Source organism: Dermacentor andersoni, chromosome 5, assembly GCF_023375885.2.
Source record: "Dermacentor andersoni chromosome 5, qqDerAnde1_hic_scaffold, whole genome shotgun sequence".
Lineage (NCBI taxonomy): Eukaryota > Metazoa > Arthropoda > Arachnida > Ixodida > Ixodidae > Dermacentor > Dermacentor andersoni.
The window spans coordinates 166,362,739-166,389,227 of NC_092818.1; the positions used below are offsets into that span (position 1 = coordinate 166,362,739).

At 44.0% G+C, this 26,489-nt stretch overlaps 1 protein-coding gene across 7 annotated transcripts in view; it reads right to left on the minus strand.

Moving 5' to 3' along the window:
* The window catches only part of chb (chromosome bows), a 217,347-nt gene that overhangs the window by 16,588 nt on the left and 174,270 nt on the right, over positions 1-26,489 (minus strand). For all 7 annotated transcript variants that reach the window (XR_011894844.1, XM_050179158.2, XM_050179159.2 and 4 more), the window contains 8 exons: positions 24,347-24,433; positions 23,619-23,734; positions 19,168-19,528; positions 18,113-18,176; positions 17,910-17,961; positions 10,800-10,926; positions 6,829-6,957; positions 5,913-6,053 (listed from right to left, as the gene is read on the minus strand). Coding sequence is in view for 6 of the 7 variants with exons in the window: in XM_050179158.2 (XP_050035115.1) it covers positions 5,913-6,053; positions 6,829-6,957; positions 10,800-10,926; positions 17,910-17,961; positions 18,113-18,176; positions 19,168-19,528; positions 23,619-23,734; positions 24,347-24,433 (1,077 nt within the window). In the remaining variant the exon portion in view is untranslated. The remainder of the gene's footprint in view (positions 1-5,912; positions 6,054-6,828; positions 6,958-10,799; positions 10,927-17,909; positions 17,962-18,112; positions 18,177-19,167; positions 19,529-23,618; positions 23,735-24,346; positions 24,434-26,489) is intronic.

Consider the following 26,489-nt stretch of genomic DNA (forward strand, 5'->3'; position numbering starts at 1 on the left):
ACTGAAGTAACTTTTATTGTTACCATACATTGTACCTGGAGAATTGGAACGAAGGGGCTTGAGTTTTGTTAATCACGACCATATAAAGCCAGCAGGCAGTGAAGCCAAGGAAAGTATAGGGGTAATTAGCTGTGGTAATTAGCTGTAACCTAACCATAGCTAATTACCTCTATGCTTCCCTTGGCTTCATTGCCTGCTGGCTTTATAAGGTCGTGACACACACTGCCCATAACACATGACCATAGAATTCTGTTAGCAAGCAATGTGAAATCCTGTTATTGAATGAATGAATGAATGCGAGTTGTTTATTGGCGCAAGGGCCAGTTATGGCCAAAGAGCGCCATACCAGTGTTAGTGACTTCGCAGTAGAGTGATGAATTCTACGAAGTTGATGTGACGTGGTTGTAAAGGGGCCTTAAAAATAGTCGCTGTAAAGTGCGTAAAATCTACGTCCAACAAGACTATGGCAATGAATAATGACGTGTACTATGAGCATGAAAATGCATTGCTAAAAAATAATACAATATACAAAATATGTCAGATGAAAAAATTGGCTGGAGCACTACCGCTTCACCAGGGCCCTTGAAACAGAAGGGCCTGAAGGCATGTGCTATTGTGGCATCCCCTGAAGAGACGAAGCGCTACGAATGTATGGGGCTAATAACATGCAAGACAACATCTTTTAGGAAACCTAGGACTGTATTAGTATCAAAAGACGGTTCTGGACCGAGAAACATGACAGGATGAAGAGGGATGTGCTGCCGGTATGCTAGAGGAAAATGTCTCCCAGGTTCCTGACATTCCAGGAGGACGTGAAGGACGGTCAGCCTCTCCCCGCATCTACCACAGGTTGGAGGTTCATTTCCAGTGAGTAGAAAATTATGGGTGCCAAATGAGTGTTCTACTCTGAGACGACAGAATAGGACATCTGTTACGCGTGATTTTGTTGCGGAGGGCCAGAAACCTTATTGTGGTTTTATTAAGTGTAGCTTATTTGTTTCTGTGTTCCGAAAGCGTTGCCAGTGGTTTCGCAGTTTCCTTCGTAAGAAAGGCCTCAGATCTGTCACAGGTACAGCAGCGGTAGGATTAATAGCTTGTGATGCAACTGACATGGCCATCTTGTCTGACAGAACATTACCCTCGATGCTCCTATGGCCAGGCGCCCGGCATATGACATGCTGGTCAGATATATACGCTTTACATAAGATAAAATAGTTCATTTAAGTACTGGATTTTTGTGCTTGCAGAGTGACATGAAGGCCTGCACGACGCTTACAGAGTCTGTATATATAACCGCTTTTTGGAGTTTTGATTTCCTCATATGCTTCCCAGCCGACAAAGCAGAGCATGGGCCTCAGCCATAAAGATACTTGTTTCCGGGTGCAGTACTCCGGATTCTGAGAAGGACGGACCAACGGCTGCATAGGACACCCCGGCATGTGACTTCGATGCGTCTGTAGAATTCTGTGCAGGAGTGCTTGTACTGGAGTTCAAAGAAATGCGTTCGGATTTCAATCTCTGGAGCGTGCTTTGTAATTTGTAGAAAATATATATCACATTCTATCAGCTGCCACTCCCAAGGCGGTAGCAGCTTAGCTGGAGGTATGTTCGAGGAATGGGACATCCATTTCAACGCTAAGCTCCCTCAAATGCAGTGAAAAAGGCTGTCTTACAGAAGAACGATTACGAAAGCGTGCAGACCACATCATATCATTAGCAGTATTAGAACACGGATGTTGATGATTAGAATGAACTTTCAGAATATATGTTAGGCTGATGTATGCTCTCCACAGATGGAGTGATCACTCATTTGATTCTACGGATAAACTTTCAATGGGACTTGTTCTCAAAGCGCCAGTGGCCAGCCGGATACCCAGATGGTGGACGGGATTCGGCATCTTTAGCGTGCTCAGGGCGGCAGAATGACACATCATGGCACCATAGTCCAATCATGAACGAATGAGGCCCCTGTAAAGATTCATTAAACACTTCCTGTTGCTGCCCCATGTTGTGTGGGATAAAATTTTCAGTAAGTTCATTGTTGTTAAGCATTTCACCTTGAGATATTTTATGTGTGGAATAAAAGTTAGGTTAGAGTCAAGAACTTATGCTCTTTATTCAGAGGTATTTGTTGCCCATACATTTCGATATTGGGATCTGCAGTGAGCCCTTTCTTGTGAAAAGCACACAAGAACTTTTGTTGGGGTTCACATTAAATCAATTTTCATCTCCCCATTTGGACACTTTGTTCAAGCCCTGTTGTACTTTCCTCTCACACACTGCAAGGTTGCAGGATTTTAAACCTATGTGTATGTTGTCTACGTAGACATAATAAAAAATGGCTGGTTGTAATGAAGCACGAAGCGTGTTCATCTTCACGATAAAGAGCATGCAGCTAAGCACGGCTCCTTGGGGTACACCAATTTCTTGTATAAAAGGTCGCGACAATACGTTGCCTATTTTCACGCGGAAGGTACAATTGGACATATAGCTTTCTAGTATGTTTAACATAGTTCCACGTATGCCCATTCCCAACAAGTCTCGCAAGATCCCGTAACGCCACATTGTGTCGTAGGCCTTCTCCATATCGAGGAACATCGATAAGAAAAACTGTTTATGTACAAATGCATCAGATATTTCCTTCATTCCACACAAGATGACCAGCTGTGGACTGCCCTTCTCTGATTCCACACTGATAGGGATCAAGCATATTGTTCAGTTCAAGGAAATATATGAGTTGACGATTAATCATTCGATAGCAACCATAGATTGCGATAGCAAATGTGTAGACAGCTACACGAAGTAAGGATAGTAGTTTCATCGGCCATATAAACATGCAAACACTATTTTCCACACAAACTGGACGACGAGAATGCAGCACGCACAAAGGTGTGAGCTACCATCAACTAAGTCCCCGATGCAGATCGCTTTGAAGATAGGGTGCACCGCAGACGCGCAATGCACAGTTGCTGGCTGCCGGAGTAAAACGCTTTCATCACAGTTTACACAGTGGAGAGAGTCCTCGCAAGATTCAGAGGTGCGTTCATGGGCATTGCATTTCGCACAAGTTTGGCGACCTTGGCAGCTCTGAACTGTGGCCGAAACGCTGGCGTTTAAAACATCGGAGGGATATGGCACTAATGGCCTAACGCAAAGCTTGATGTACCCGGCCTCGATGGACTCGGGCAGGAGACTTGAGCCGAAGGAGAGTATCAGGTGCTTGGTCACGATTTCTTTGCCATCCCGCCTTATCTTAATTCTTCTGAAATGGTAACATTCTGCTCACTGAAGTCCTCCAAGAGTTCAGGCTCTGTCAGTTTGAGCAAATCATCGTCCGAGACAACGCCACGGGTGGTGTTCATGGTACGGTGTGGGGTTACTATTACCTGGGTCTCCCCTAATGATACAGTTGAATCCGGCTATATTCAACGCGCAAAAAAAACGCCTATCAGTTCAATATAGAGCATAGTTCGATATAAGCCTGCTAAAGACCTTGATGACATAGAAGGATACCATTTATAAAATCGCTTTATTGATGAAACAGCTTAGTTTTGCATAAAATAGTCCTGCATTTTCTTCTGCTTGGGCAGTTTCGCTGCCTGCAACGCACGCACTTCTCCACATTGTCTAAGGAGTCTGAGCAGCTGAGGCTGCAAGCTTCCACACTCACGCAGAAGCATCGGACTAGTGTGAGTGCACCAATCACCTCGGACGATGTTGGCAAAGGACCGTCGCTTCTTTCTTCATTGTGCCCACTTTCACTTGTGCTCGGTATGATGTTGGCAATGTAGTCTTTGTTTTCAGGCTTTCCTGTGGTCACGACACCATCATCTGCACTCACAAACTCGTCGACCGTTGATTTGTCAACGGTTTCCAGAAATTCTGACAGCTCTGTCCAAACTTCGGCAATGCCAGCAGCGGCTTCGTCGCACTATCAGAATTTAGTAATCACCGGGCATGCACAAGCCGGCACGTCTGAAGCAATTTTGGATGAACCACTTATACTATCAGCACCAAATGAAACATGAACAGTGGAGAGCGTGGCCCAAGCATAAGTGAAGGTATAGTGTGCGCCATCCAGTCATCACCATTGACAGGAATGCATTTGCAGATTTGGCCGCAGTGCGCGATTCCCCCAATAGTGAAATATTTTCGCCTATGATCTGGTTCTGAGATTCGAAAGGCGGAAACTAAACATAAAAGACAACAGAAGCTAAAGTTTGCAGTCTAGGGTGAGTATTGTCGTACAGTTCGCCGATGCGAACAGCGGTGCATGTGGAGCAGTTCGCACTCATCATTATAGATTCGCTCATGTGGTTTGCTGCTTGTGCGCCATCATCATTCTTTCAATCGGCGAACTTACGCAGCGCGGTATCGCTGGCAGCCACGACAGTGGCCGGTATTGGTGTGCTGAGTGCGTCTGTCATTGGTGATGACTGGATGGCATGCGCTATACCTTCACTTATGCTTGGGCCCCACGCTCCACTGTTCACATTTCATTCGACGCCTATAGTACGCGGCCGTGCGTATGCTGACAGTGAGAGGGAAAGACGAAGATTGAAGAGGAGGACAGGAAAAGGAGACTGCCGATTTCCTCCAGGCAGGTCAACTGGAGGTGCCGTCTATGTGAAGCAGAGGCCAGAGAGGTGTGCTGCCTACGCCAGGGGGCCTTAAAGGCCCGAGCACCCGGCATCGGCTTAACCCCCAGGATCCCCTTTCCCCAGGCACAGCTAAGCCACGCACGGCTACGCACGGGAGGGTCCAGCCCTCATGTGCTCGGGTATGTGGTGTCGCAACACACCAAACGCCTGGCTGACGCAGACGCCCCTGCGAGGGGAATCTTATTATTGAACTGCATTGTTCTTGTAAGAAAGGTGGGTTACATTTCACTGGCCCTTTCAGCCATGTTGTATAGTCATTTCACGCATTGCTCGATGATGTATAGTGTCCAATGGCACACGGGCCAGATATGGTTAAAGAGCACCATGAACTCACACATTGCCTAAAGGCTATGGTAGATACTCCACACTTGCAAGGTTCGGACTGCCACTATGAACATAACTCGTGGACCAACCCTGGCACACCTCCATCGCTCCAGATTATACTCGTATATGTTCAGTACACTCACTGCCTCTACAGCAAGCAACTCATGCAAAAAGGACCATTGCATATTGTAGAGGTCGCCACAGTTCAGTCCCGTACGTTAGGCTGCCACCAGAGTGTGGCGCCCCCTGTGACTTGTGTGTGCGTATATATGTTCGGGCCCAATAAAGAGGGGTTACCCTTTTTGTCTGAGCAAGCAGCGTGTATGTGTTGGTCCGTCCCTGCGTGCCCGTGCCCCCGCGGCACTAACCACACCACACATATCAGCTGTGCAATTTATGGAGAGATTATATAAATGCACTAAACTTCTAAGCTAAAATTCTAATAGTAGGTAAAGCATATATTTTGTGGCTCTCTTGCTCTGTATTCGCAGGGCAACCATGGCAAGCCAATTTGGCAGGTCCACCCGAACTTTGACAGATGAGAGAATTTGATGAAATCTGAATCTGGAGAAGGCGAGGACAAATAATTTGCCTCTACGTAGGATGAAATGTCCACTGAACATGTGTGAAGAAAACTCAGCAGAGGCTGAGGAGCAGCTGGAAAATATATCCGGCAGTCAAAGGGTTAAGGAAAAAAGCGCAGCACCCTTTCACTCTGCCTGTCTTTATTTTTTTTTTTCCTTTTAAAGTTCGTATGCTGCGAATGGCATCAAAACTCCACACTTGTTTTGGCTGTGTCCTGGAATGCATACTATCAGACACAAAATCCTTATAGAAAAGTCAGCTTGAAAGTTATCTACTACACAAGCACAGACACCGAGCAACAAGACACTGAAGTATCTGCACAAAACAGAAACTGATACTCACTCGGGACATGACCTTGATTGCAGCGATGACAACGTCTTGGTCATCTGACTCCCCGATGAGCGAGTGCAGAAGCCGCATTGTTTGCTCGGGGGGTAGCGCAGCAGCAGCCTCCATAGAACACAGCTCAGCAGCACGGCTCACCTGTGCACAAAAATGACAAACATGCATTAGGAATGGTAAGCTGGGACCCCAGGCATCACTTTACAGGGTAGAATAACATTCACTGAGGCCTCGCCAGAATTCGAAGGCTTGCTTAAGTTGGTTGCAGGTCTCGTCATGTGTCCACGTAATTTTACTTGTTTCTATGCTTCGATTGTGGATAGCACTTCACAACCATTTATGTCTACAAATGTACAGACCAATAAAGTTAGCAAAAATGCTCGAGCGCATGACTTTCACATTTTGATGCACACATTCCAACAAAATGCTGGAACTATTGATGAATTTTCAATGCGCATTGCAATGACCTAGGTCAGCTACCAGTCTATGCCTCCTTAAATATTAATGATTCTTACTTTCATGTGAGCTTCACGTTTGCGAGTTTTTACAACGTGTGATTTGAACAATTAAAAACCATGGTAGTATGAAATGCAGATGTGAGCACCCAATAATAAACATTACAGTTGAGTGAAGGAGTATATGTTGGCTTCTTGCCATGTAATCAATTGAATGACGTGAAGCTGTTATGCACTAGTAAATAGTGCTGGATCCTGGAGTGACACTACTACATAAGCTCGTGCTTAGGTAGAGACAACGAAAACAGAAGTTGTCTTATACAGTACAAAGACCAACATTTGTTATCTTATATCTATGTCAAGGCAAGCTTTTCACTGGGACTTTGAAATATAAGGTTGATTTCGTCCCACTACAGTTAACTTCACTATTTTCTCAGAATATAAAAGTAGTGGCAACAAACCTCTCTCTCAGGTTGCTTGAATGTTCCGAAGATCTTGATCAAGGTGAGCTCAGCATAATTGTGGAAATGTTGCGGCTGCCTCTTCAACAATTCAGCCAAGGCTCTTAAAGCAGCCACTTTTACAGGCACCTGTGAACAACACAAAGGTCAACAGTAACCAGGCAAGTTGGTATTAGGTCATAATTACAACAGTGCATAATACGAAGAACAAAGAGAGGCAAGTATGACAGAATAGAGTGCTCATGTCTCATTGTATTACTGTCTTCTGCCTCCCTATATTGCGCAGCTGAAATAATAATTTTAAAAATGTCGCAGTTTCTCCCGAAAGGCGAAGCATTAATTGCAACAGCAAATTACTAAACAACTATATGCAAAGGGTTAGCAGCTTTATTAGCTGTATAAAGTGCTACAGTCGAACCTCGATATATCAAACAGCGCGGTGATCGCGAAATAGTTCTATGGATTCGATATATAAAATCACTTAAAGGAGGAGTAAAAAACTGCAAATCAATCGACGAACCAAGGGAGCGATTGGGGATTGTTGAACGGAGCGCGCGTTCCGTTGCGCCGTACGCAATTGGCCTAGGCCGCGTCGACTTCATCAGCCGGGAGCATGGGGTCGATTGCACCGCACGCAATTAGCGTACGCCGCACCAACTTCATTAACAGCGCAAAGTTGGCGTGGTCTAGGTCAATCGTGCACAGTGCAACCGAATGTGCGCTCCGAACAACGATCCCCGATCGCACCCCAATCGTGGCGCAGTGAATATTTAAAGGTTCACACAAAGTATTTATTTGGCTGAAAGCACTGCACATCCATCTTCACGTCCATCAATCGAAGCAGTTTGAAACACTATCAGTAACAAAGTATTAAGGGGGAAAGAGGTGCTCAGAAACTTTTTATTTTATTTTTGACTAAATTTAATAAAAATTGTCACCCGGACAGTTCTTCGTGCCAATTTCAAAAATATAATTACTTTTTAAATTCGCTGAGTGGTTCCAGGTATAATCAAAATTAATCACCTATTGTTTATCGGAACAAGTGTAAGAAGAGTATCAGCCAGAATGTTTATAAAGACGTATGGCTGTATTCTACAAAGTGTAAGCACAACACAACTGTACGACTACTTTTTTTTTATATTGCAGGCATTACCAATTTTTCAGCAACTTGAAGTTCAATCTCCATACATGGCAATAATGTAGTCCAATTAGTAGCAAGATTTTAAAATTTACCAAAATGAAATAAAAAAATCTTCTCCTAGCATTGTAGAGTACATGCATGTAGCTACAGGCTGTGGTAAAATTATATCGTTCTATGTGCCCTGAAGACCGAGATAGCGCTTTGACAAGTTTAAAAAACAAATATGAGATTCTGAGAAAAACTTATATTACAGCTAAAATATTGATTTAGAATGGGCAAAATTTGGCGAAGTGGTAGAATAGTTGGAAACTCTGAAAAGACTATTTTCAAAATATTGATTTTCTTTCGCAATTTTTTTGGTCTCAAACCCATGCCCCCCCCCCCTTAAGGGAGGAGGCTACCCTGCAGACCGAGCTTTTTTATTCTTTAAGATATCCGGATGAGACTTTCAGGGTATATTCACACCACCTATGAGAAACTGCAAAGTTTCATGAAGATGTGTTTATTCATGTATATGTTTGAGGAAGAGCCTGGAGAAATGCCAGGGCATCGTAGGAAGCTGAAATTCCCTGCGATCATCCCTTGATAGATATTCCAGGGAACTACAAAGCCCTTTTCTTTAATTTCCCCTCCAAAAAATTTTAACACAACTTTGAATTTGATGTAGCCAGCAATGACCACTCATTAAAAATTAATTGCTTATTATAAATTAACTGTACCAGCTCTCAAAAAAAGCTTGTTACCCCCTGGCAAAGTCATTCAGGAGCAGAATTAAGAAAACGGCACACAAATCTGAAGAGCAGTTCTTGAGATATCGCTTTACTCAGCACTACTATCGAAGAAATTCATTCCGAGAAAACGGGCCTTAAAGTTGAACACGTGTTTTTTATTAGCTTCTAATTAGCTCTTGCAGCTCCAGGCACACTCAATGTGTCTGATTTTCAACTGGTGACAGCCGACAGCACAATTCCGCCGCTGAAAGCGTCTACACAGTTGGCACTCGCTGCGTAAGATCAGAAGTTCAATGCTCGTACAAGTTGCATATCGCACTTCCGCGCACCGAACATCTGCACTGTCTTGGGCTTCGTTCTTGGCATCGTGTGCAGCAAAGAACTAGCGGAAAAACAAAAGCTGAGACAATAATCTAACAGATAGCGCAAGGCTATGAGCAGCTTGCAAGCAGGCATCTGTTGAGGCAGACGATGCAAGGGGCAACGACGACACGAGCGTGGCTGGCACGGCATCAAAGGGAGCAGCCGCCACCGCCGTAGCAGCTAATGGGAGGCTCGCTTTAGCTCGCGGGATTTGAATGCGCTGCTCCGGCCAATCAGTGCTCCGCGTCGCATTGCAGGAAAACGCCAATAGCACCTCAACCGTGCTGACGATGCCATTTTGCAAGGCGGCCAAACAGAAAAAGAATTCATGGTCAAAACGGCACGAAGATGGCGCGGGTAGGCCACATGGGCCGGGAATGCCGCGCGCGCGAAGTTTGACCTCATTTTGGCATTGCACATGTTTTGTGGGCCGCGGTGGCCTCAAAAGTAGCGTTTTTTTTTTTGCTTTGAGGTTGAATTAGGTGCTGATAATTACAGACAAGTAGTTTACGAGACATACAAACCAAAAATATTGTTTTTCAAAAATCGACTTTTTCGCGATTTTTCGGTTTTTGAGGGCCGCGTCCCCCTTTAAGTGGCATGTGCCAAGGCGTCTATGAGTGAGCCCAGTTAGCGCATGCTGTCACGCGTCTTTGCGGATACAAACCACCAGTTCTCGTGAGGTGTGGCAGGCACAGACAAATGCAATGCGTCGTTGACGTCGAACTAGCCAAGCCACCACGTGTGTATGCCACTACATTCCAATGGCACCCTTGGCGTGATGAATGTATGCAGCTACAGTATAGTGCGTAGCAGTCGGAAACGCCCATCGCGCCACCGCTATCTTCGAGCATGTTGCAGGAAAGCTCACTACCTATTAACAGAGTGCACGTGGTCTGGGGTGGCGGAGCTTGATATATCCATTTTACGTCCGACCCTGTTCGAGATAAAGAATCTAAGATCTATGCCATTTTTCTGGTGATATAGAAAGTGTTCGATATATGCAATAATACGATATATCCGTGTTTGATATATCGAGGTTTGATTGTATAAACATTCCCTTACTAACTAAACTAACAATCACAGTGTCATATAAGCACAGGCAAACATGAACACATCTCACTCAATGATAACGGACATGTGTCAGAATGCTGGCTCGATGAAGAGTAGCAGCAGTGGCAAGTGAATTCCCTTTCGTGCTGCCTCTCGCTTCAACGCAAACTAGGTGCGCAAACAAACAGCACAGATGACGCCATCAGCCCCCTTTGCCTGCCTAGCCTTTGTAACCACCGCAGATTGTCTCCAAGATAGGACACATGCGGAGACACATGCTACCCTGCCCGTACGGCATTTCAACAGCCTTGTAGCAGCGAGAGGGCAGTGGGATCAGCACGAGTTTGCGCGGGCGCGGAATATGATTTGCAGTTTGAATATATTTTGGTGCACTGTTCACTTCAGGCGTGTCCCGCACCGCTACAAGGCAGCTGAAACGCCATGTGGTCGATGCTCGCGCAATGTTATTAAATAGTGCAAGGGTGTAACATTAGTGAGTGCTGTTCAGCATGAATGAAAGTAAGAATATAAGTTATTGTTGGTGAGTACGTGTAAGCATGTGTTGGAGTGTGAAAGTGTGTTGATGAGTGCAAGTAAACATGAAGTATATTGCCTGCAAAACTACTGGCAAGTGCGAGTATCCAATTATTGTGTCGACCTATGCATATTGGAAACATCCTCACCACTTGTTCTTCGAGATTCTCCACAAGGCACCGTAACACGTTCCTGAAGTTCTCATCCCACAGCTCTGGTGAGCCATCCTTAGTAAGGGGCATGAGCTCCGACAAGGCCTGCTTGCGATGCTCCGTCCTGCAGTGGCAAACACTGTTGATCAGAACGAAGCCCGGAGATGGCAACACAGACGCGCTTGTGCACTTGCAAAAGTCTTAAGCACAGCCCACTCTTTAGAACAGATAGCATTCTGCTTAGTGAAATAGTGTTCCTGGAGTGCGCATGTCATGATCTCTTATACCAGACGCTTCGTTTTTTGTGCAATTCATGCAGGTAACATGAAAAGATGGCAGTAGTTGGCTTTTAGTGCATCTTATATCACTGACAAGTTATGAGGCCTAACTTCCTGCCACTTTTTCAAGCCTTTATTGATGAGCGTTGCCTACAGACAGCATAACGGAAATCTTTCTTTTTTTCTTGTAGAGTTTCGGTATTGAGTACGAAGTGTCTGGCTAAATGTTACTGGTCAACACTGAATGACTGGCAGCAAGTGTCATTTTTTTATTTATAGCAGGAATACAGGAGTGGGAAAAACAAGTGGCACGCAACTCACTTTTGAAAGCATGTTCAGAGGAGACATATGCAATATCTCCAGCAGCAGTGGTGTCACACGTGATGTAAAGCAAATGAAATGTACACCCGTGGTTCACATATGACGAGAGCAGTCCGCACAAGTTCCCAATGAAGCCATAGGTGGTTTGGGGTGCAGCCCACTTCCAGTTTTCTGCCTGATGTTTCTGTCCTATTGTTGTAGAAGTTTCTGCACAATATATATATTTCTTTCGGTGATTATGCTCATTCTCAATGTGTTTTCCACATCTAGATAGAAAATTTATGCCTCATCCTTAAGGGTGCAGCCGGTCCTAGGAGGTCACAAATTACACAAGAAATACAACTTTCAAAACTGACATTTCAGAAATGCATAACTATTTGTACTAATCTGTAAATACTCCACTTACCAGATCAGAATGAAATATTCTTTTTTTTTTTTTTTTTGCAGAAGAAAGCTGCATGTATGTGAAGTGGTATAATGCACAGATTTAAAGTTATGGCTTCAAAATTTAATTATTTCGCTCTATTTATGGCTTCACATCTGTATGTTTACGATGCCTGCCCAGTAGTGATGCAAAACTATTGATGGTACAACCTATACTATCGATAGTTGAGTATTTAACTATCAATAATGCAAGATCACACTACGTACACAACACTGAAACATAGACTTAGCAATGTTTCCCTGCATGTCTCGAGCCGTGTGCTATGTATACAGCAGCAACAATTGTAGCGCTCTAGCTGGTTGGAGTGCACGTAAGTAATACAATATAATACTATTGATACGATCAATAGTTTCATAGTGAACTTTTAAAATAATATTGATAGCACTATCAATGGTAACATTTAGACTACCGGTAGTTCTAATAAAACTATAAATCCTATCGATAGTCTATTTACCTATAGTTTCAAATCACTATTGACCGTTCACTCCATAATGCACTGGGTTCAGCAGTCTGCTGCAGTGGTGCTAACTTCTAATACATTTTATACAGTCAGCTTCCATTAATTCGACCCTAACTGGACCAATGAAACTGACTGAATTATTCGGTGGGTATAATTAAAGGGGCCCTGAACCACCCTTCGGGCTTGGTAACAAAAAAAGCATTTTGTGGAAAGCATCATCATCATCATCATCATCATCATCAGCCTAGTTACGCCCACTGCAGGGCAAAGGCCTCTCCCATACTTCTCCAACTACCCCGGTCATGTACTAATTGTGGCCATGTTGTCCCTGCAAACGTCTTAATGTCATCCACCCACCTAACTTTCTGCCGCCCCCTGCTACGCTTCCCTTCCCTTGGAATCCAGTCCGTAACTCTTAGTGACCATCGGTTATCTTCCCTCCTCATTACATGTCCGGCCCATGCCCATTTCTTTTTCTTGATTTCAACTAAGATGTCGTTTACCCGCGTTTGTTGCCTCACCCAATCTGCTCTTTTCTTATCCCTTAACGTTACACCCATCATTCTTCTTTCCATAGCTCGTTGCGTCGTCCTCAGTTTCAGCAGAACCCTTTTCGAAAGCCTCCAGGTTTCTGCCCCATATGTGAGTACTGGTAACACACAGCTGTTGTACACTTTCCTTTTGAGGGATAGTGGCAACCTGCTGTTCATGATTTGAGAATGCCTGCCAAACGCACCCCAACCCATTCTTATTCTTCTGGTTATTTCAGTCTCATGATCCGGATCCGTGGTCACTACCTGCCCTAAGTAGATGTATTCCCTTACCACTTCCAGTGCTTCGCTACCTATCTTAAACTGCTGCTCTCTTCCGAGACTGTTAAACAATACTTTAGTTTTCTGCAGATTAATTTTCAGACCCACCCTTCTGCTTTGCCTCTCCAGGTCAGTGAGCATGCATTGCAATTGGTCTCCTAAGTTACTAAGCAAGGCAATATCATCAGCGAATCGCAAGTTGCTAAGGTATTCTCCATCAACTTTTATCCCCAATTCTTCCCACTCCAGGCCTCTGAATACCTCCTGTAAACATGCTGTGAATAGCATTGGAGATATCGTATCTCCCTGTCTGACGCCTTTCTTTATAGGGATTTTGTTGCTTTCTTTGTGGAGGACTACGGTGGCTGTGGAGCCGCTATAGATATCTTCCAGTATCTTTACATATGGCTCATCTACACCCTGATTCCGTAATGCCTCCATGACTGCTGAGGTTTCGACTGAATCAAACGCTTTCTCGTAATCAATGAAAGCTTATATAAGGGTTGGTTATATTCTGCACATTTCTCTATCACTTGATTGATAGTGTGAATATGGTCTATTGTTGAGTAGCCTTTACGGAATCCTGCCTGGTCCTTTGGTTGACAGAAGTCTAAGGTGTTCCTGATTCTATTTGCGATTACCTTAGTAAATACTTTGTAGGCAACGGACAGTAAGCTGATCGGTCTAATTTTTCAAGTCTTTGGCGTCCCCTTTCTTATGGATTAGGATTATGTTAGCGTTCTTCCAAGATTCCGGTACGCTCGAGGTTATGAGGCATCGCGTATACAGGGTGGCCAGTTTCTCTAGAACAATCTGCCCACCGTCCTTCAACAAATCTGCTGTTACCTGATCCTCCCCAGCTGCCTTCTCCCTTTGCATAGCTCCTAAGGCTTTCTTTACTTCTTCTGGCGTTACCTGTGGGATTTCGAATTCCTCTAGGCTATTCTCTCTTCCACTATCGTCGTGGGTGCCACTGGTACTGTATAAATCTCTATAGAACTCCTCAGCCACTTGAACTATCTCATCCATTGATATCGTGGAAAGCATACACTGCTCTGAATATCTCAGCCAAATTTTGCACTCATGTGCGGCACGCGAGGCTCACAAGCAGTCTGCAAAGTGACCATTTTCTCAAACACTTTTTTGCAGAGGCCTTCTCTTCACCCATTTTTGGGCTGCCTGCGGCTGATCCTTAATATCAGTGGGCAGATTCCCATAGAACACTGCCACTGGCTGATAGTTAAGATCAACCAACAAACATGTTTCGATCGGTGCACTTCCTCTTACTGTTGTGTATAATAGTTGATGTAGTGAATGAAACAGGCTGGATTAGAGTACTAAAATGTAGGCTGAATGTAGCGAAAATCTGTGCTTCAATTTCAATAAGAATTTTGCACTTCCAAAAAGAAGTATACTATCGTCTGCTTATGCTCGGCTGCACCTGCCCACGTAGGAATGACACTTAGGCCACAATGCTTGTCGGGGCACTCCTGGCTAGACATGCTCTGCATGGAGCCATTGGGCAGCTCTTAAAAAATGTGCAATCTGGATTTGCCTACTACGCGTGCAGGACGAAGGCGGTCTGCACTAGATTCATGACCAGACAGGAGCACGCACAAGTGCGCACTCCAGCCATGCCATACAGTTGCGCGTAGCTGCGTCTGCTGCGTAGCGTAAATACCGTGGCTGCCGCAGGATGCCACGACGAGCCCTCTCACCATAATGGCACTGCCACTCTACTGCCACAGGCATGGCCCCGCTCCTTCAGAACAGAGGATGTTGAGGGCAAATGGGAAACTTAAATATTCCACTCCTATGTACACTGCTCATACTAGGTCTTTTTGAAAGATTATTTCGACAATATAATCCTGGAAGGTAGCGTACTCGTTCCAAGGCATTTTGGAGGCTTAAAAAAAGGACGATGGTTCACGGCCTCTTTAAACAAGATGCAGAAAAATGTCAGTACACTGCTGATTGATTTAGCATTATTTGTTCGATTCTAACACGCCCCCGAACCAAACTTCCATGCATCCAATGTAAAAAAATAACGTAGAGATAACACTAAAGCTCCCAAACAAAGTAGAAATCCAGTGAGCACCCAATTTCCTAGCAAGAAAAATGGGCAGAGGTCGAATTATTATGTGTTGCGCAATCATCGCTGTTTTTCTTTTCTTCTTAAATTAGCTTCGCCGCAATGCAGCCCTGTTGCACGGCAAAGCATAATAACACCGCGAATGTGGTTTTTGGCCTATTTATTTTGGAAAGGAAAAGCCATGTTAGAATCAGGAAAACGCCATAATTAGACATTGTGAGCTACTGTTGCTTGAAAATCTTCCTAGCGCAAGCTGCAATAGCCATTTTCGTCAGGAGATGGACATGTGTTCAACACATTCCTCGAAGCTCTGCAGAGACAGATACCATAGGAGTCAGGCATGTGCATGCCGACTGGTCTAGTTCGAATTATCCACTGAAGGCCAATTTTAGTATCAAAATAACAACAGTTTGAGCCTATAGAAACACATGGGTGCCGGCTCTAACCTGCGGTCGGGATCAAATCAACCAAGAAGTCGAATTCGGTGACTGAGTCAACTGATCGAATTGGTACTTATTGTTGCTGGAGCATGGACAACTTTTGCAGGGCACTGTTCCTTTGCTTCTGCATGAATTGTGATGAAGGCAAGTTGACATGACTCCAACTATGTGTCAAACTGTGACCAACTACTGAGAAAGTGCCTCCTAAGTGAGCTCTAGCTTTTGTTTCACTGGGCAGACATTGAAAAAAAAAACAAAAAAACGGGAGGCTGTGTCTAATCATAATAGACAGTTGGCTTCAGTAATTAAATCATATTAGCCTCGTGGAATCCAAAGACAAAGGCACATGAGAAGGTGGAGGCATTAAGTGATGAACAGTAATATTAAATAAGATGTGAAAATGAAGTTCACTTCATTTTAGAAGAGTTCATTTAGAAAGAGTAGGGTACTTTCAAACTGACAGTAGGTTTATTCGAACTGACACTATGGTTCCATCAAAGTTATGTGTATTCCAATGGGTGAAAAAGTCCGGTAATTCAAATGTGCAAGCATTTGCGACAGTTAATTCGAACATATTGCACTCCGACAATGTTCTCTGCAGCACGCTAAATCAAGTGGCTGCGCTTCCGACCTGCATTTTTCTGATCCCACCATAGAGGAAGAGCTTAGGAGAGACCCCTCAACGCCGCACAAAGCAAAGCAAAAAAAAAAAAAAAAACCTGTGGCAAAAATTTGTGAGCAGGCGCGTGCAGGCTTGTATCAATGATTACTTCTGTTAGTTACGGCTGTCCTGTACAGCCAACGACCAATTTTCTGGACACCTAATTTTTCAGACATTCCTGATAATTCGGACGTCTTAGTGGAACCGCCATGTACACCATAGAGTCAATGTATAAGAACGTCTAAAATTACGAATGCAAAAAACCTTTGCCGTTTGATTTTCCGGACTTTATGTACTGACCGCAAGTCCGAAACAGCATTAATTGAAGCCATCACCACCGCCTTTTTGATTATATCGCTGCCTAGGGCCGGCGCATTCACACGCAGATTCGCTGGCAGCCATAGCCACACTGCGGAAACGCTAGGCCTAGCTACTTCGACGTTCACTACCAAGCTTCTTGCTGTTCGGTGCAGTGTTTTTCATTGAAACAATTCACCGCTGTTAGCAATAGAGCCGACTCCGCCTTTGTAATCCTTGCCAATGGCTTCGGAGTGAGGGAACCATAGCGCATTGCATAATGAAGATTCCTGAAGTCAGCTTCGCCCCAATAAAGCACTGTTACGCGGTGAAGCATACCAAAAGTTACGAGGAGGCAATTGTCACAGGACATGGCGTTTCCTTGAATTATACATGCGTGCACCCGCGGTCTCCTATCACAGTACGAGCACCAATACACCTAACAAGTGTAGTGGCAGGCCTTTAGAGCTGTTTCGGACATTCCTGTGATGATTTGAGCCCTTGGTGGCAGTAAAAGGCATGCATTCATTTTTTCGCACCGCCCAATTTTTCGGACATTGACTAATTTGTAAATGTGTGCGAATATATCAGCTGGAACTTCCCACTCATGTGTTAGCTCAGTGGACATGCGCCACTACAGGCAAGTCCTCCGTTCAATTAGCTTCCTTTAATTCAAACTTCTTTCACTTTGAACAAATTTAGAATTATCGACATTTGAATTATCGAGGCTCCCATGGGAGCCGAAACGTTAACCATACCAAATTTTTTTTGTGATTGGCGTTCTGTTTTATTTTACCAAGTTGATTGTAAGTAATGAAAACACATCCAGCACATACGGAAAAAAAAGAAGTATAAAAAACTTGATTTACCGAACATGACAGACCAAAAGAAGCCAGTTATAGCCACAACTGATGCAGCACTGACAGAGCCGATTCCCAAGGAAATTATTCTCTGCAGCTTTAATAACTTATCTTGTCTGGTTGGAATGCTTAGGAATGCTTCTGAAATGGCACAGCGATTTACAAGCAGCCCAACCAGACGACTACATCCAATCATGCTTCGGTATAAACTTCACCATGCCCAACAATAAAATTTAGTTGGAAGTTAACGAGTGCGCCTGTTTCATCGCGTTATTGTTCCCTAGTTTGTGCGCAAAACATGCCGTCATGGAATTCTAACAGAGTGTCCAAGTAAACACCTCTACTAAACGGAAATAAATTAAATGCAATTCACTAAAACATAGCAAACCACCATGTAATGTGAAATTTGAACTACAATACTTTAAGTTCAACAATGCATACCTGCTGTTGGGGTTTTGAAGTATGGCAAAAATGTTGTTGAGGGTGTCTTGTTCTGAAAGAAACAAAGTTCATTCTTTCAAATGTTGCTCTGCACCATCATTGGAGGAAGAATTGAGAAACCAAAGCGATTAACAAATCTACATAACTGGGCAGCCAGGTACAAATCTAGAGAGAACTGAAAGCAAAAATTCGCAGTGTCATACCATTTTTGCCGACACCACCATCTAGTGATGTCCGCCTGATCCGATGCATACCAGTTTCACCATCCTGCCAAAACAAAAGAAATATGACTGGTCAATACATCTTACTGTGACTACCTGCAAGTAGTTAGAAGTACTATTGTAACAGTATTTGTGGGGAATAAAAGTATAATACACAAGCATCTTCCTTTTATCTCACCATGCACACAAACCAGCATTGCCTACATGTCAATTGAAAACGTAATCTACACACTACAAGGGTGTATAAACACTTAACCACAAAAGCTTTAGCAGCATTTAGCAGCATAACAATATTTCTTTAAGCATTTACTATGCTACAACAGTACCTCTAACACTGCAGTTGAATGTTGGAAGCAGCGTCAAACTATTTTCTTTAATGAATTTCTCACTGCTTTATGCCTATGAGCCATTGGCACAAACAGGCAGCCACACATAAGATGACAGAATCGATGCAGCAGTTCACTTGATTGAAAACGACAGACACCGACAAGAAACATGCACAGGAAATGGAGGAGAGTGGGGGCTCTCGACCACTGTGCATGCTCGTTATACAAGTTGCGAGCGTTCCACAAAGTAAACAGTCGAACTTCCTTACAACAGAGTCTCATTCAGCATGAAAATACTCTAGCTATAAGCGATATTTTCTACGAGCCTATATTAATCCATGATTTAGATTACTTGTTATATCTGCTAATTCAATATGTCTGTGCTGATAATATTGAGGTTCAACTGTATAGCTGGCAGTGATGCTCGTTTCAAATTAAAGTACTAAATTGTAGGGTCTTACAAGCCAAAACCAGATTCTAATTAAGAGGCACACTGTAGTGGGGGATTCTAGGTTGATTTTGAACCTCTGGAGTTCTCTTTAACATGCATCTAAGTTTAAGAACACACGCCTTTTCACATTTCACCCCTATTGAACCTGCGTCCTCGAGTTCACCAGAAGAATGCCATAGCCAGTAAACTACTGTGCTGGGTAGCAATGCTCACTTCGTGGATTCTTGCGATTGAGCTCACATTCTTTCAGTGGCACTTACATAATCCCAGCTCGCCATGCGCTTGACAGGCGAGGCCTCCCGGCTGCCGGTCAGGCGCTGCTGCTGCGAGAAAGCGCATGGCTCCTCCCAGTTCTGGGGTGCCAGCCGCTGCCTGAAGCTTCCCCCTCCCAATGGTGGCAGCAACAGCTCGGCACCTCGGGAGGAAGGGGTTGCGCCAGAGTCCACCAGGTCCATTCCCCGGCCCGGGTCCAACGCCAGTCGGTGGATCTGGGCCGTGGTGCGGCGCAGCAGCGAGCTGTACAGCTCATCCGGGTTCAGGTTCTCAGTGTTGTCCTCCTCTTCTTCCAGTGAACGCTGCAGTGGCGTGCTTGATCGGCTCCCACTGCTCCGGCTGCCCCTGCTGTGGATATCCATGAACACATACTAGTTGCAATGTAGTACTGTTGAACGTCAAAACAAAGACGCATCTGATATGAATGTATGTTTATTATATCTGGTATTCGTTATAAGTATACTGAGTGACATCAGCAGAATAAAATATTGTGGTCAAGTCTACGCGAAAGAAATGCAAGTGTGATATCTCTGATGAGCCAGCAAAGGCTCTCCTGGAGATTATGATGGCCTGTCGACAGCTTTTTGAGCCGACATGTTGCACACAGACAATGCTAAATTACCAACATGTGCTTTGCATGGTCAGTAATATGCAACTGTGTGATCAGTGTGATCACATGAACAGGTAAATTGATTGGCACATGAGCTACGAAATGTCGTGGACAATTTCTGAACAGATCAGGTTCCACGACTAATCAATCTCAGAGCAAAGCAATATTTGCATTCATTCCCATTGTAATCTCGCTGCCATTACTGACAATAAAAACTGCAACTTTGACAACAAAACTGCAAATACGAACACAGTAATGAGACTGAACAGGTGAAGTACAAACTGTCAACTGGCATTTATTTGAAAACACATGGAAGAAAAAAAATGAATTGATGAAAAAGGCAGTCATAAATGTGGACCATGTTACATCGTAATCAATTGCATCTAAGAAAATCCGCCTATTGCCTTGTCAAGCTCGTAGAAGAGTTCTGACGCTTGCCTGCAGTTCAGAATAGCACGACAATCTTCCTAGAATTCAAGTGTCAGTTAAAATGGGCTTAAACATGCATCTGGTGCAGTGCACTGCCAAACTTCCTGGGGCAGCAATGAGGCTGCATGCATGGATGTGTTTCCCCAAGTCTGTACTTCAAACAGTGTCTTGCCTGTCCCATATAGCCTCTTTGTCACAACAGTGATACCTTGTACACCACATTTTTCAGTGCATTCCATGGCTTGAGATGTGGTGAATGCCACAGCATTGCCTTTTGCTCCCGTCTGTCGTGCACCTCTCTGCACAAACTACTTTGTTTGGCGACGGGAATACAACTCGGATGCCACACTTGCCAACCAGTTTCTTTAGTCTATGGGATAACCTGTCTCTACAGGGAAGGGCTACAGGCCAGTTCTTGCTTTTTCCCCATCACGCCTGCTTATTTGGCCTTTGACTGTGTTTATCAAGTTCTTTCTGCAACAGAAACTGGAAGCTGTACAGGGCATCTGCTGCCTTTAGGTCAGAGCAATTGTGCATCCAAAGTTGTCCACTGTTTTGTGGGAACGCAACTTTTAGACTGTCCAAGTCTGTCGATTGCACAAGATTGCTGTCAAGACCGATTCCACCTCTACACGTGAAACTGTCTTCTGACTGGCGGCACTCTTGGTTGCACCGTAAAATAACCCTCCCCTGTATAGGCGCCGTCACATCGTTAACTATAAGGGAGGTGAACTAGTGGCAAAGTAAGGCTTAAGCCGGGACACAAGCACAACGTCCATGGGGATACGCGAGTCCAGCAGAGTGATCTCATAGTTCACCTCGCCACGCTAACGCAATATTGCGTAGGGTCCTGTGTAGCGCGCTAGCAGCTTTTCCTACAAGCCGATGCGGCGACATAGTGTCCATAGCAGGACAACAGAGCCAGGAGAAAAGCGAACGTCATGATGTAGGTTGTCATACGAGATATTCTGCGCGGCTTGAGACTCAGTGAGTAGGAAGCCGGCAATCTAGCATGCATGTGATCCCGGGTGAAGGCCTCTTGAGCATATTCAGTGCGTGTACACTGAGGAAGGAAGCAGTCCTTTACGAAAATTTCTAATAACCTTGAGTAATTTTTTTAGACAAATGTTACGAGAACCTACCAACCTACAGTAGAGGGTCAAAGTAGGCCTCTTGATTAATTTGGTGGGTGCGGATGTGAGCGCAAGAAGGAACTTCAACTAGCCTAATTTCAAGCATCACAACTGGTAGAATGCCAGAGCCACTGTGCCACCCAACAGGTAACACACGATCATGAGAATTTCTGCAAGAACATTATTCAGCGAAGTTAAATTGCTGCAGCATTTGCAAATATACAGCACGAGTGACGTTGACCCAAGAAATATTGCAATCATCATGTGGACTATAGGCACGGGCTAAAAACTTGGCACTTAAGTGGATCACAGATTACCCCATGCAAGTGATGTGTACCTGTCAGAGTGTGCACTGCAGTAATGGACAGTCCATTGTGCTAAGAAAAAGCATCCTAACATGGCCATAATGCTCTGCTCCTAGGGGTGTTCGAATAGTGGAAGTCCCTAATTGAATCGAACACGAATATTTGAGAAAAACGACCACGCAATGTGAAACCAAATATAGAATATTTTGTTGTTAATAAAGCAACATGAACTATGAAGTTTACGCGAAGTACCATGTGGTAAAAATGGAAATCAGGCTTATATACATGGACATGCACATAATACCATTCACAATTAGACATCCGGACAACTGAGGAGTTTAAGTTATAAACATCTGCTTTCAGTTATCTGGGGCACCAAGGCAATGGCAGTGATGGAACAAAGGGACAGCATGTTACCATGTGTGCATAAGGTGTTGTTTTTGGAAAACAATAATGCACGGTGCTGTAATAGTCGACGCTTGTTACAACGAACCTGCATACAACAGAATTTCGGATATAAGGGATCATATTTTAACCTTAGTTTGCTCGATCAATTTTATTAATGCAACGAAGTTCGCTTTAACAGACTGCGCTACAATAGACTATTGGCTACAGCGGACGAAATTAGTGGCAATTTTAGTCAAAATCAGGCGTATAAAATGGACTCCGTGTCAACACAGGCTGATAACTGACTTGCGAGGGGCAGCTGACGATCATGGCTCAATATTGAGCGCACGAGGCAGGAAGGCTGGGCGGAAACGCGCCGTCTTCTTTTGCGTGGAGGCATGGCCGGGTGGCGAGGGAGAGGGGGTTTCTACTCTGGCGACTGCTACTTGTGGTGCGCCCGCATGGGCGCCTTATCTTGAAAGCGATCGGCGAAGTGGATAAAGTGCGCACCTGCGTAGGCGCTGTATCTTGAAAGCAAACTGCAATGTGGACAAAAAAAGTGCGCGCCCGTGCGGGTGCCATATCTTGAAAGCGACCTGCAATGAGGAGAAATCGCACCCAGTGCTGGTAGCTTTGTATGCACTGTGCTTTAGACATTTAGTTTGCGTAGAAGCGAGAGACAGCACGAAGGTCAATTCACTCTGTTGCTGCCGCACTTCCTCACTCCAACGTTTTGACAGCGACTTTCCGCGGTAATAGGGAGAGATGTGTTCATGTTTACCTGTGCGCATGTGACACGATGCTTGTTAATTTAGTTAGTAAGATAATGTTTACAACTTTATACGGTCGATAAAGCTACTATCCTTACTTTGCATGGCTGCCTACTGATTTGCTATCACAATCGATGCTTCATTTTTCGGGCGAAAATGACTTACTTTTTGTTTTTTTTACTTTGGACATTCGTCACTCACTTTTTGCAATAACGTTATTATAAATCGCGACTGAAGTTGCAGAAGTGAGGCACTTTGGATATTACGGACTTCAGATAAAAACTAACTTTTTTTGTCGGATTATGTCAGATGTAACGAGAGTCAACTGTATCGAATGGACGCAAATATTGCGAGACTGGCCAAATAATAAATTGGAACAAATTCATATATATTTGTATAGTGGCTGGAAACTATTCAGCAGAAGTTATCTGCCCCATGCGATCACTCGGGAAGCAGTGTCCCTGTGCAACAAACGAAACTATACTGCAGCAGAATTATTTGGAATAGTCTTCACGTCCAACGTTCTCTCTATCTCGAGATTCCACTAAGTGTTGCTATCTATTATATATTTTAAGAAACAAATATTTGACAACTTCGAGTAGTGAATTCTTGAATCAAATGGCAGAAACTATTCAATTTGTATTCAATATTTAGAATTTTTGCACACACTCAGCTGCCCCTAGAATAGGTAGCAGTTGCAGTTATGCAGACGAGGCCGTTTGTGCACAGTGGAGTAATAAAATGGGCATTTGAACCATCTTTTTGAAGGATGCTTTGCTCATGCCTTGACGGAGCTGTACTTACTTTGGTGTACTGCTGATGGGAGAATGGACATGTGCCGTGATAGGACTAGGTGTTCGCAGCTCACTGTCATCAGTACGACCACGCATGTAGGACTGAATCAGACCCATAGCAAGAGCCTGTGCAAAAGAAAATAAGCACCACATCAATTACAACTTGTAACATCGCCAAACATAGTCACCTGTTCTATGTACAAGGTGACAAGCACCTCAAGCTTAGCACAACACAGGAAAAGTGAGAGGAAAGACAAATGTTTAGAAACTTGGCTGCACAGCACATATAATCTCAAAGAGGACTAAAAATTGTTACTGCGTTTACGCCGCCATTGTTAGCACAAGAAATTTGTGAAGCTTAGTACAATGTGCAGGTTAAATTTAAATTCTGTCCTTGGAGTTAACATCTGCACGGCACCACCATGAAACTGCTGAAGTATGGGAACGCTTCACTGCAACGCATTGCCCCATGCTGCAACAGCTTGCAGCAGCAAGAGCTTAATGACAACTGAACATAAAAAGCAAACTTTTCTTTTTGATAAACATTTTGTGGGGATGTGTAAACATTTTATGGGTGCATGCAGTTAACTGCATGGATTTGGGCAGATATGTTTCCTCCTTTCCAAGAATGCAAGGTTGGGCCTGTGTGTGTGAATGAATGAGCTGTTGCTGAGAGTTGAAGAAGAAGGATGAGGTAATAAAAAGACAGCATATAGAGTGACATGCAAAACTGTTTACCTGGTTGTCAGGGTCAAGTCTGCTGAGTAACCCATTGATTTCTGCTGGCCTTAGCTTGAATATGGACACAATAACTTCCTGGGCATGCTGTGAAGAGAGGCATCAGGTAAATTACAAAATGTAACTGCTGGTAGTTCTTGCATTGCACTGTCTAAAACTTAAGCATATGGAACATTGTCTGAAAGAACAATGTCCATAGTGACTGCATTCTACCGCATAAAGGCTTAGCCAAAAGCTAACGAAAGCTTGCTTCAGAAATCGCTACCCAAGTAATCATGGAACAAAAATAGGAGTGCCTTGTCTGTTGCAGATATTACTGTAAAATATTAAAGGCCAGCTGACTCAAATAACTACTGATTGATTGATTGGATTTAATGTTCCAAAGCAACACTGCTGCTACAAAGGACACCATAGTGGGGTGGCTCCAAATTGATTTAGTTCTCTAACATGCACCTAAATCTAACCACATAAGATTTTTTGCTTTTTGCCGCCATTAATATGTGGCTGCTGCAGCCAGAAATTGAACCTGCGACCCTGAGCTCAACACCAGAACACCATAGAAACTGAGCCACCACGGCAAGTGTCAGCTCGATACTAAGGTGCAACCTAGGCATTGCAAATGTATTCCTGTATGTTTTTGACAGTGGTTTTATTTCTAGTTGTTGGTACTTGCAAACATTTTATATTATTTTTCTTTGTAAGAATGTCAACTTATGACTTTCCGAAGAAATGACATTCAACTGTTACACCGCTTGGTTGAAATATTAAGAGCTTAAAATTTTTAAGGTAATGTAGTGTAAATATCTTTACAGGTAATGTTTAATGAGCAGAAACAGATCAGTAACTGTGTAATAGTTGCTAGTACTAGTTATTAGCTAGTATGTGCTGAAGAACTTCATTATTGCTTTGAAGAACATGTTGCAATTGCGGTATTCACGTCCATCTGTGCTCAGTACATCTGACTTAATGTAAATCTTGAGAAAGTAACTGCATTGAGCAGAAAAATCCACATACCTGTTTTACCACAACTAAGCATACAGCACTTGTGGGTGGGCAGGCAGACTGTAAAACCTCGTTAAACCGCACCCGCTTAAAACAGTAGTTTCATTTTAGAAGTAATAAAGTCAAATCCCTGACTCAGCGACCACTGAACATAATGCGTTTTGTATCCGCATAAACCGTACCCGCTTATTGTATACATATCAATTAACACGTAGCGTTTCCACTTTTCGAAGCGAAATCACGGCGGTACGTCGGCCCAGCGGAGCAACCAGCCTCAGAAATTTGATCGGCCTCCAAGCGTAAACGCAGAGGGCATTTGGAGGGGTGAAGCCACATCAACGTCATTTCGGGGCCTTCCCAGAGTCAGAGCGTTGCGGCCCATGTTGTGACATCGTGCAAAACTAGGACAAAAACCGGGTGCTCAGCATATAAGAAAAATTGGACATCGTTCGTGCTATCAAATGTGGCACGAAGTCGGTGCTGGCCCGCGAGAGGGATCTACCGTTGACTACGGTGTGTGGCATTCGGAATGCGAAGGAGAAGTTGCTCGGCACTGCTGCTGTGACCACGAAAATTCGGCAGCTACGAGGTTCGACTTTTTACAATCGTTGCCTCTGTTATTGCCAAAGTGTCACCTAACGACAGTGGCAGATGATGTGCATTACGTCAGCCTCATGCAGGTGTTTACTGAGAAGGGCCTGGTAGAAAAGCTAGCTCGTAGCTTAGGCGAGTTTGAGGCTGTTGTCGTCACTGCTAGCCCACCGCAGCATCAAACGAAGATAACTGACTTTTGTCTGCATGTTTTGCACTCTTTCATCACGCTCTCTCCTAGTTCCATTTTTGAGAGGTAAGTGGGCGACCTCGCGTCATTTTGGTTAAGCAGTACTATCGCTTAGTACACACTTTTTCCGAGCTCCGGCCAACTATGCTTTAACGAGGTTTCACTGTATACCGAGTGTCGCATAAGTAGGAGTATAAATAGGAGCACATGTTTAGCTGTTCCATCAAAAGTGCTGACTGATTTCCATGTTCAAGTCTTGCACAAAGGAAGCATTCTGCAGTGCGTTCAGTTTAATGCCATGTTTGCAAACATTGAGTGTTTTGTTACAATTGCCAAACTGGTCGTATATGGCAAAACCAT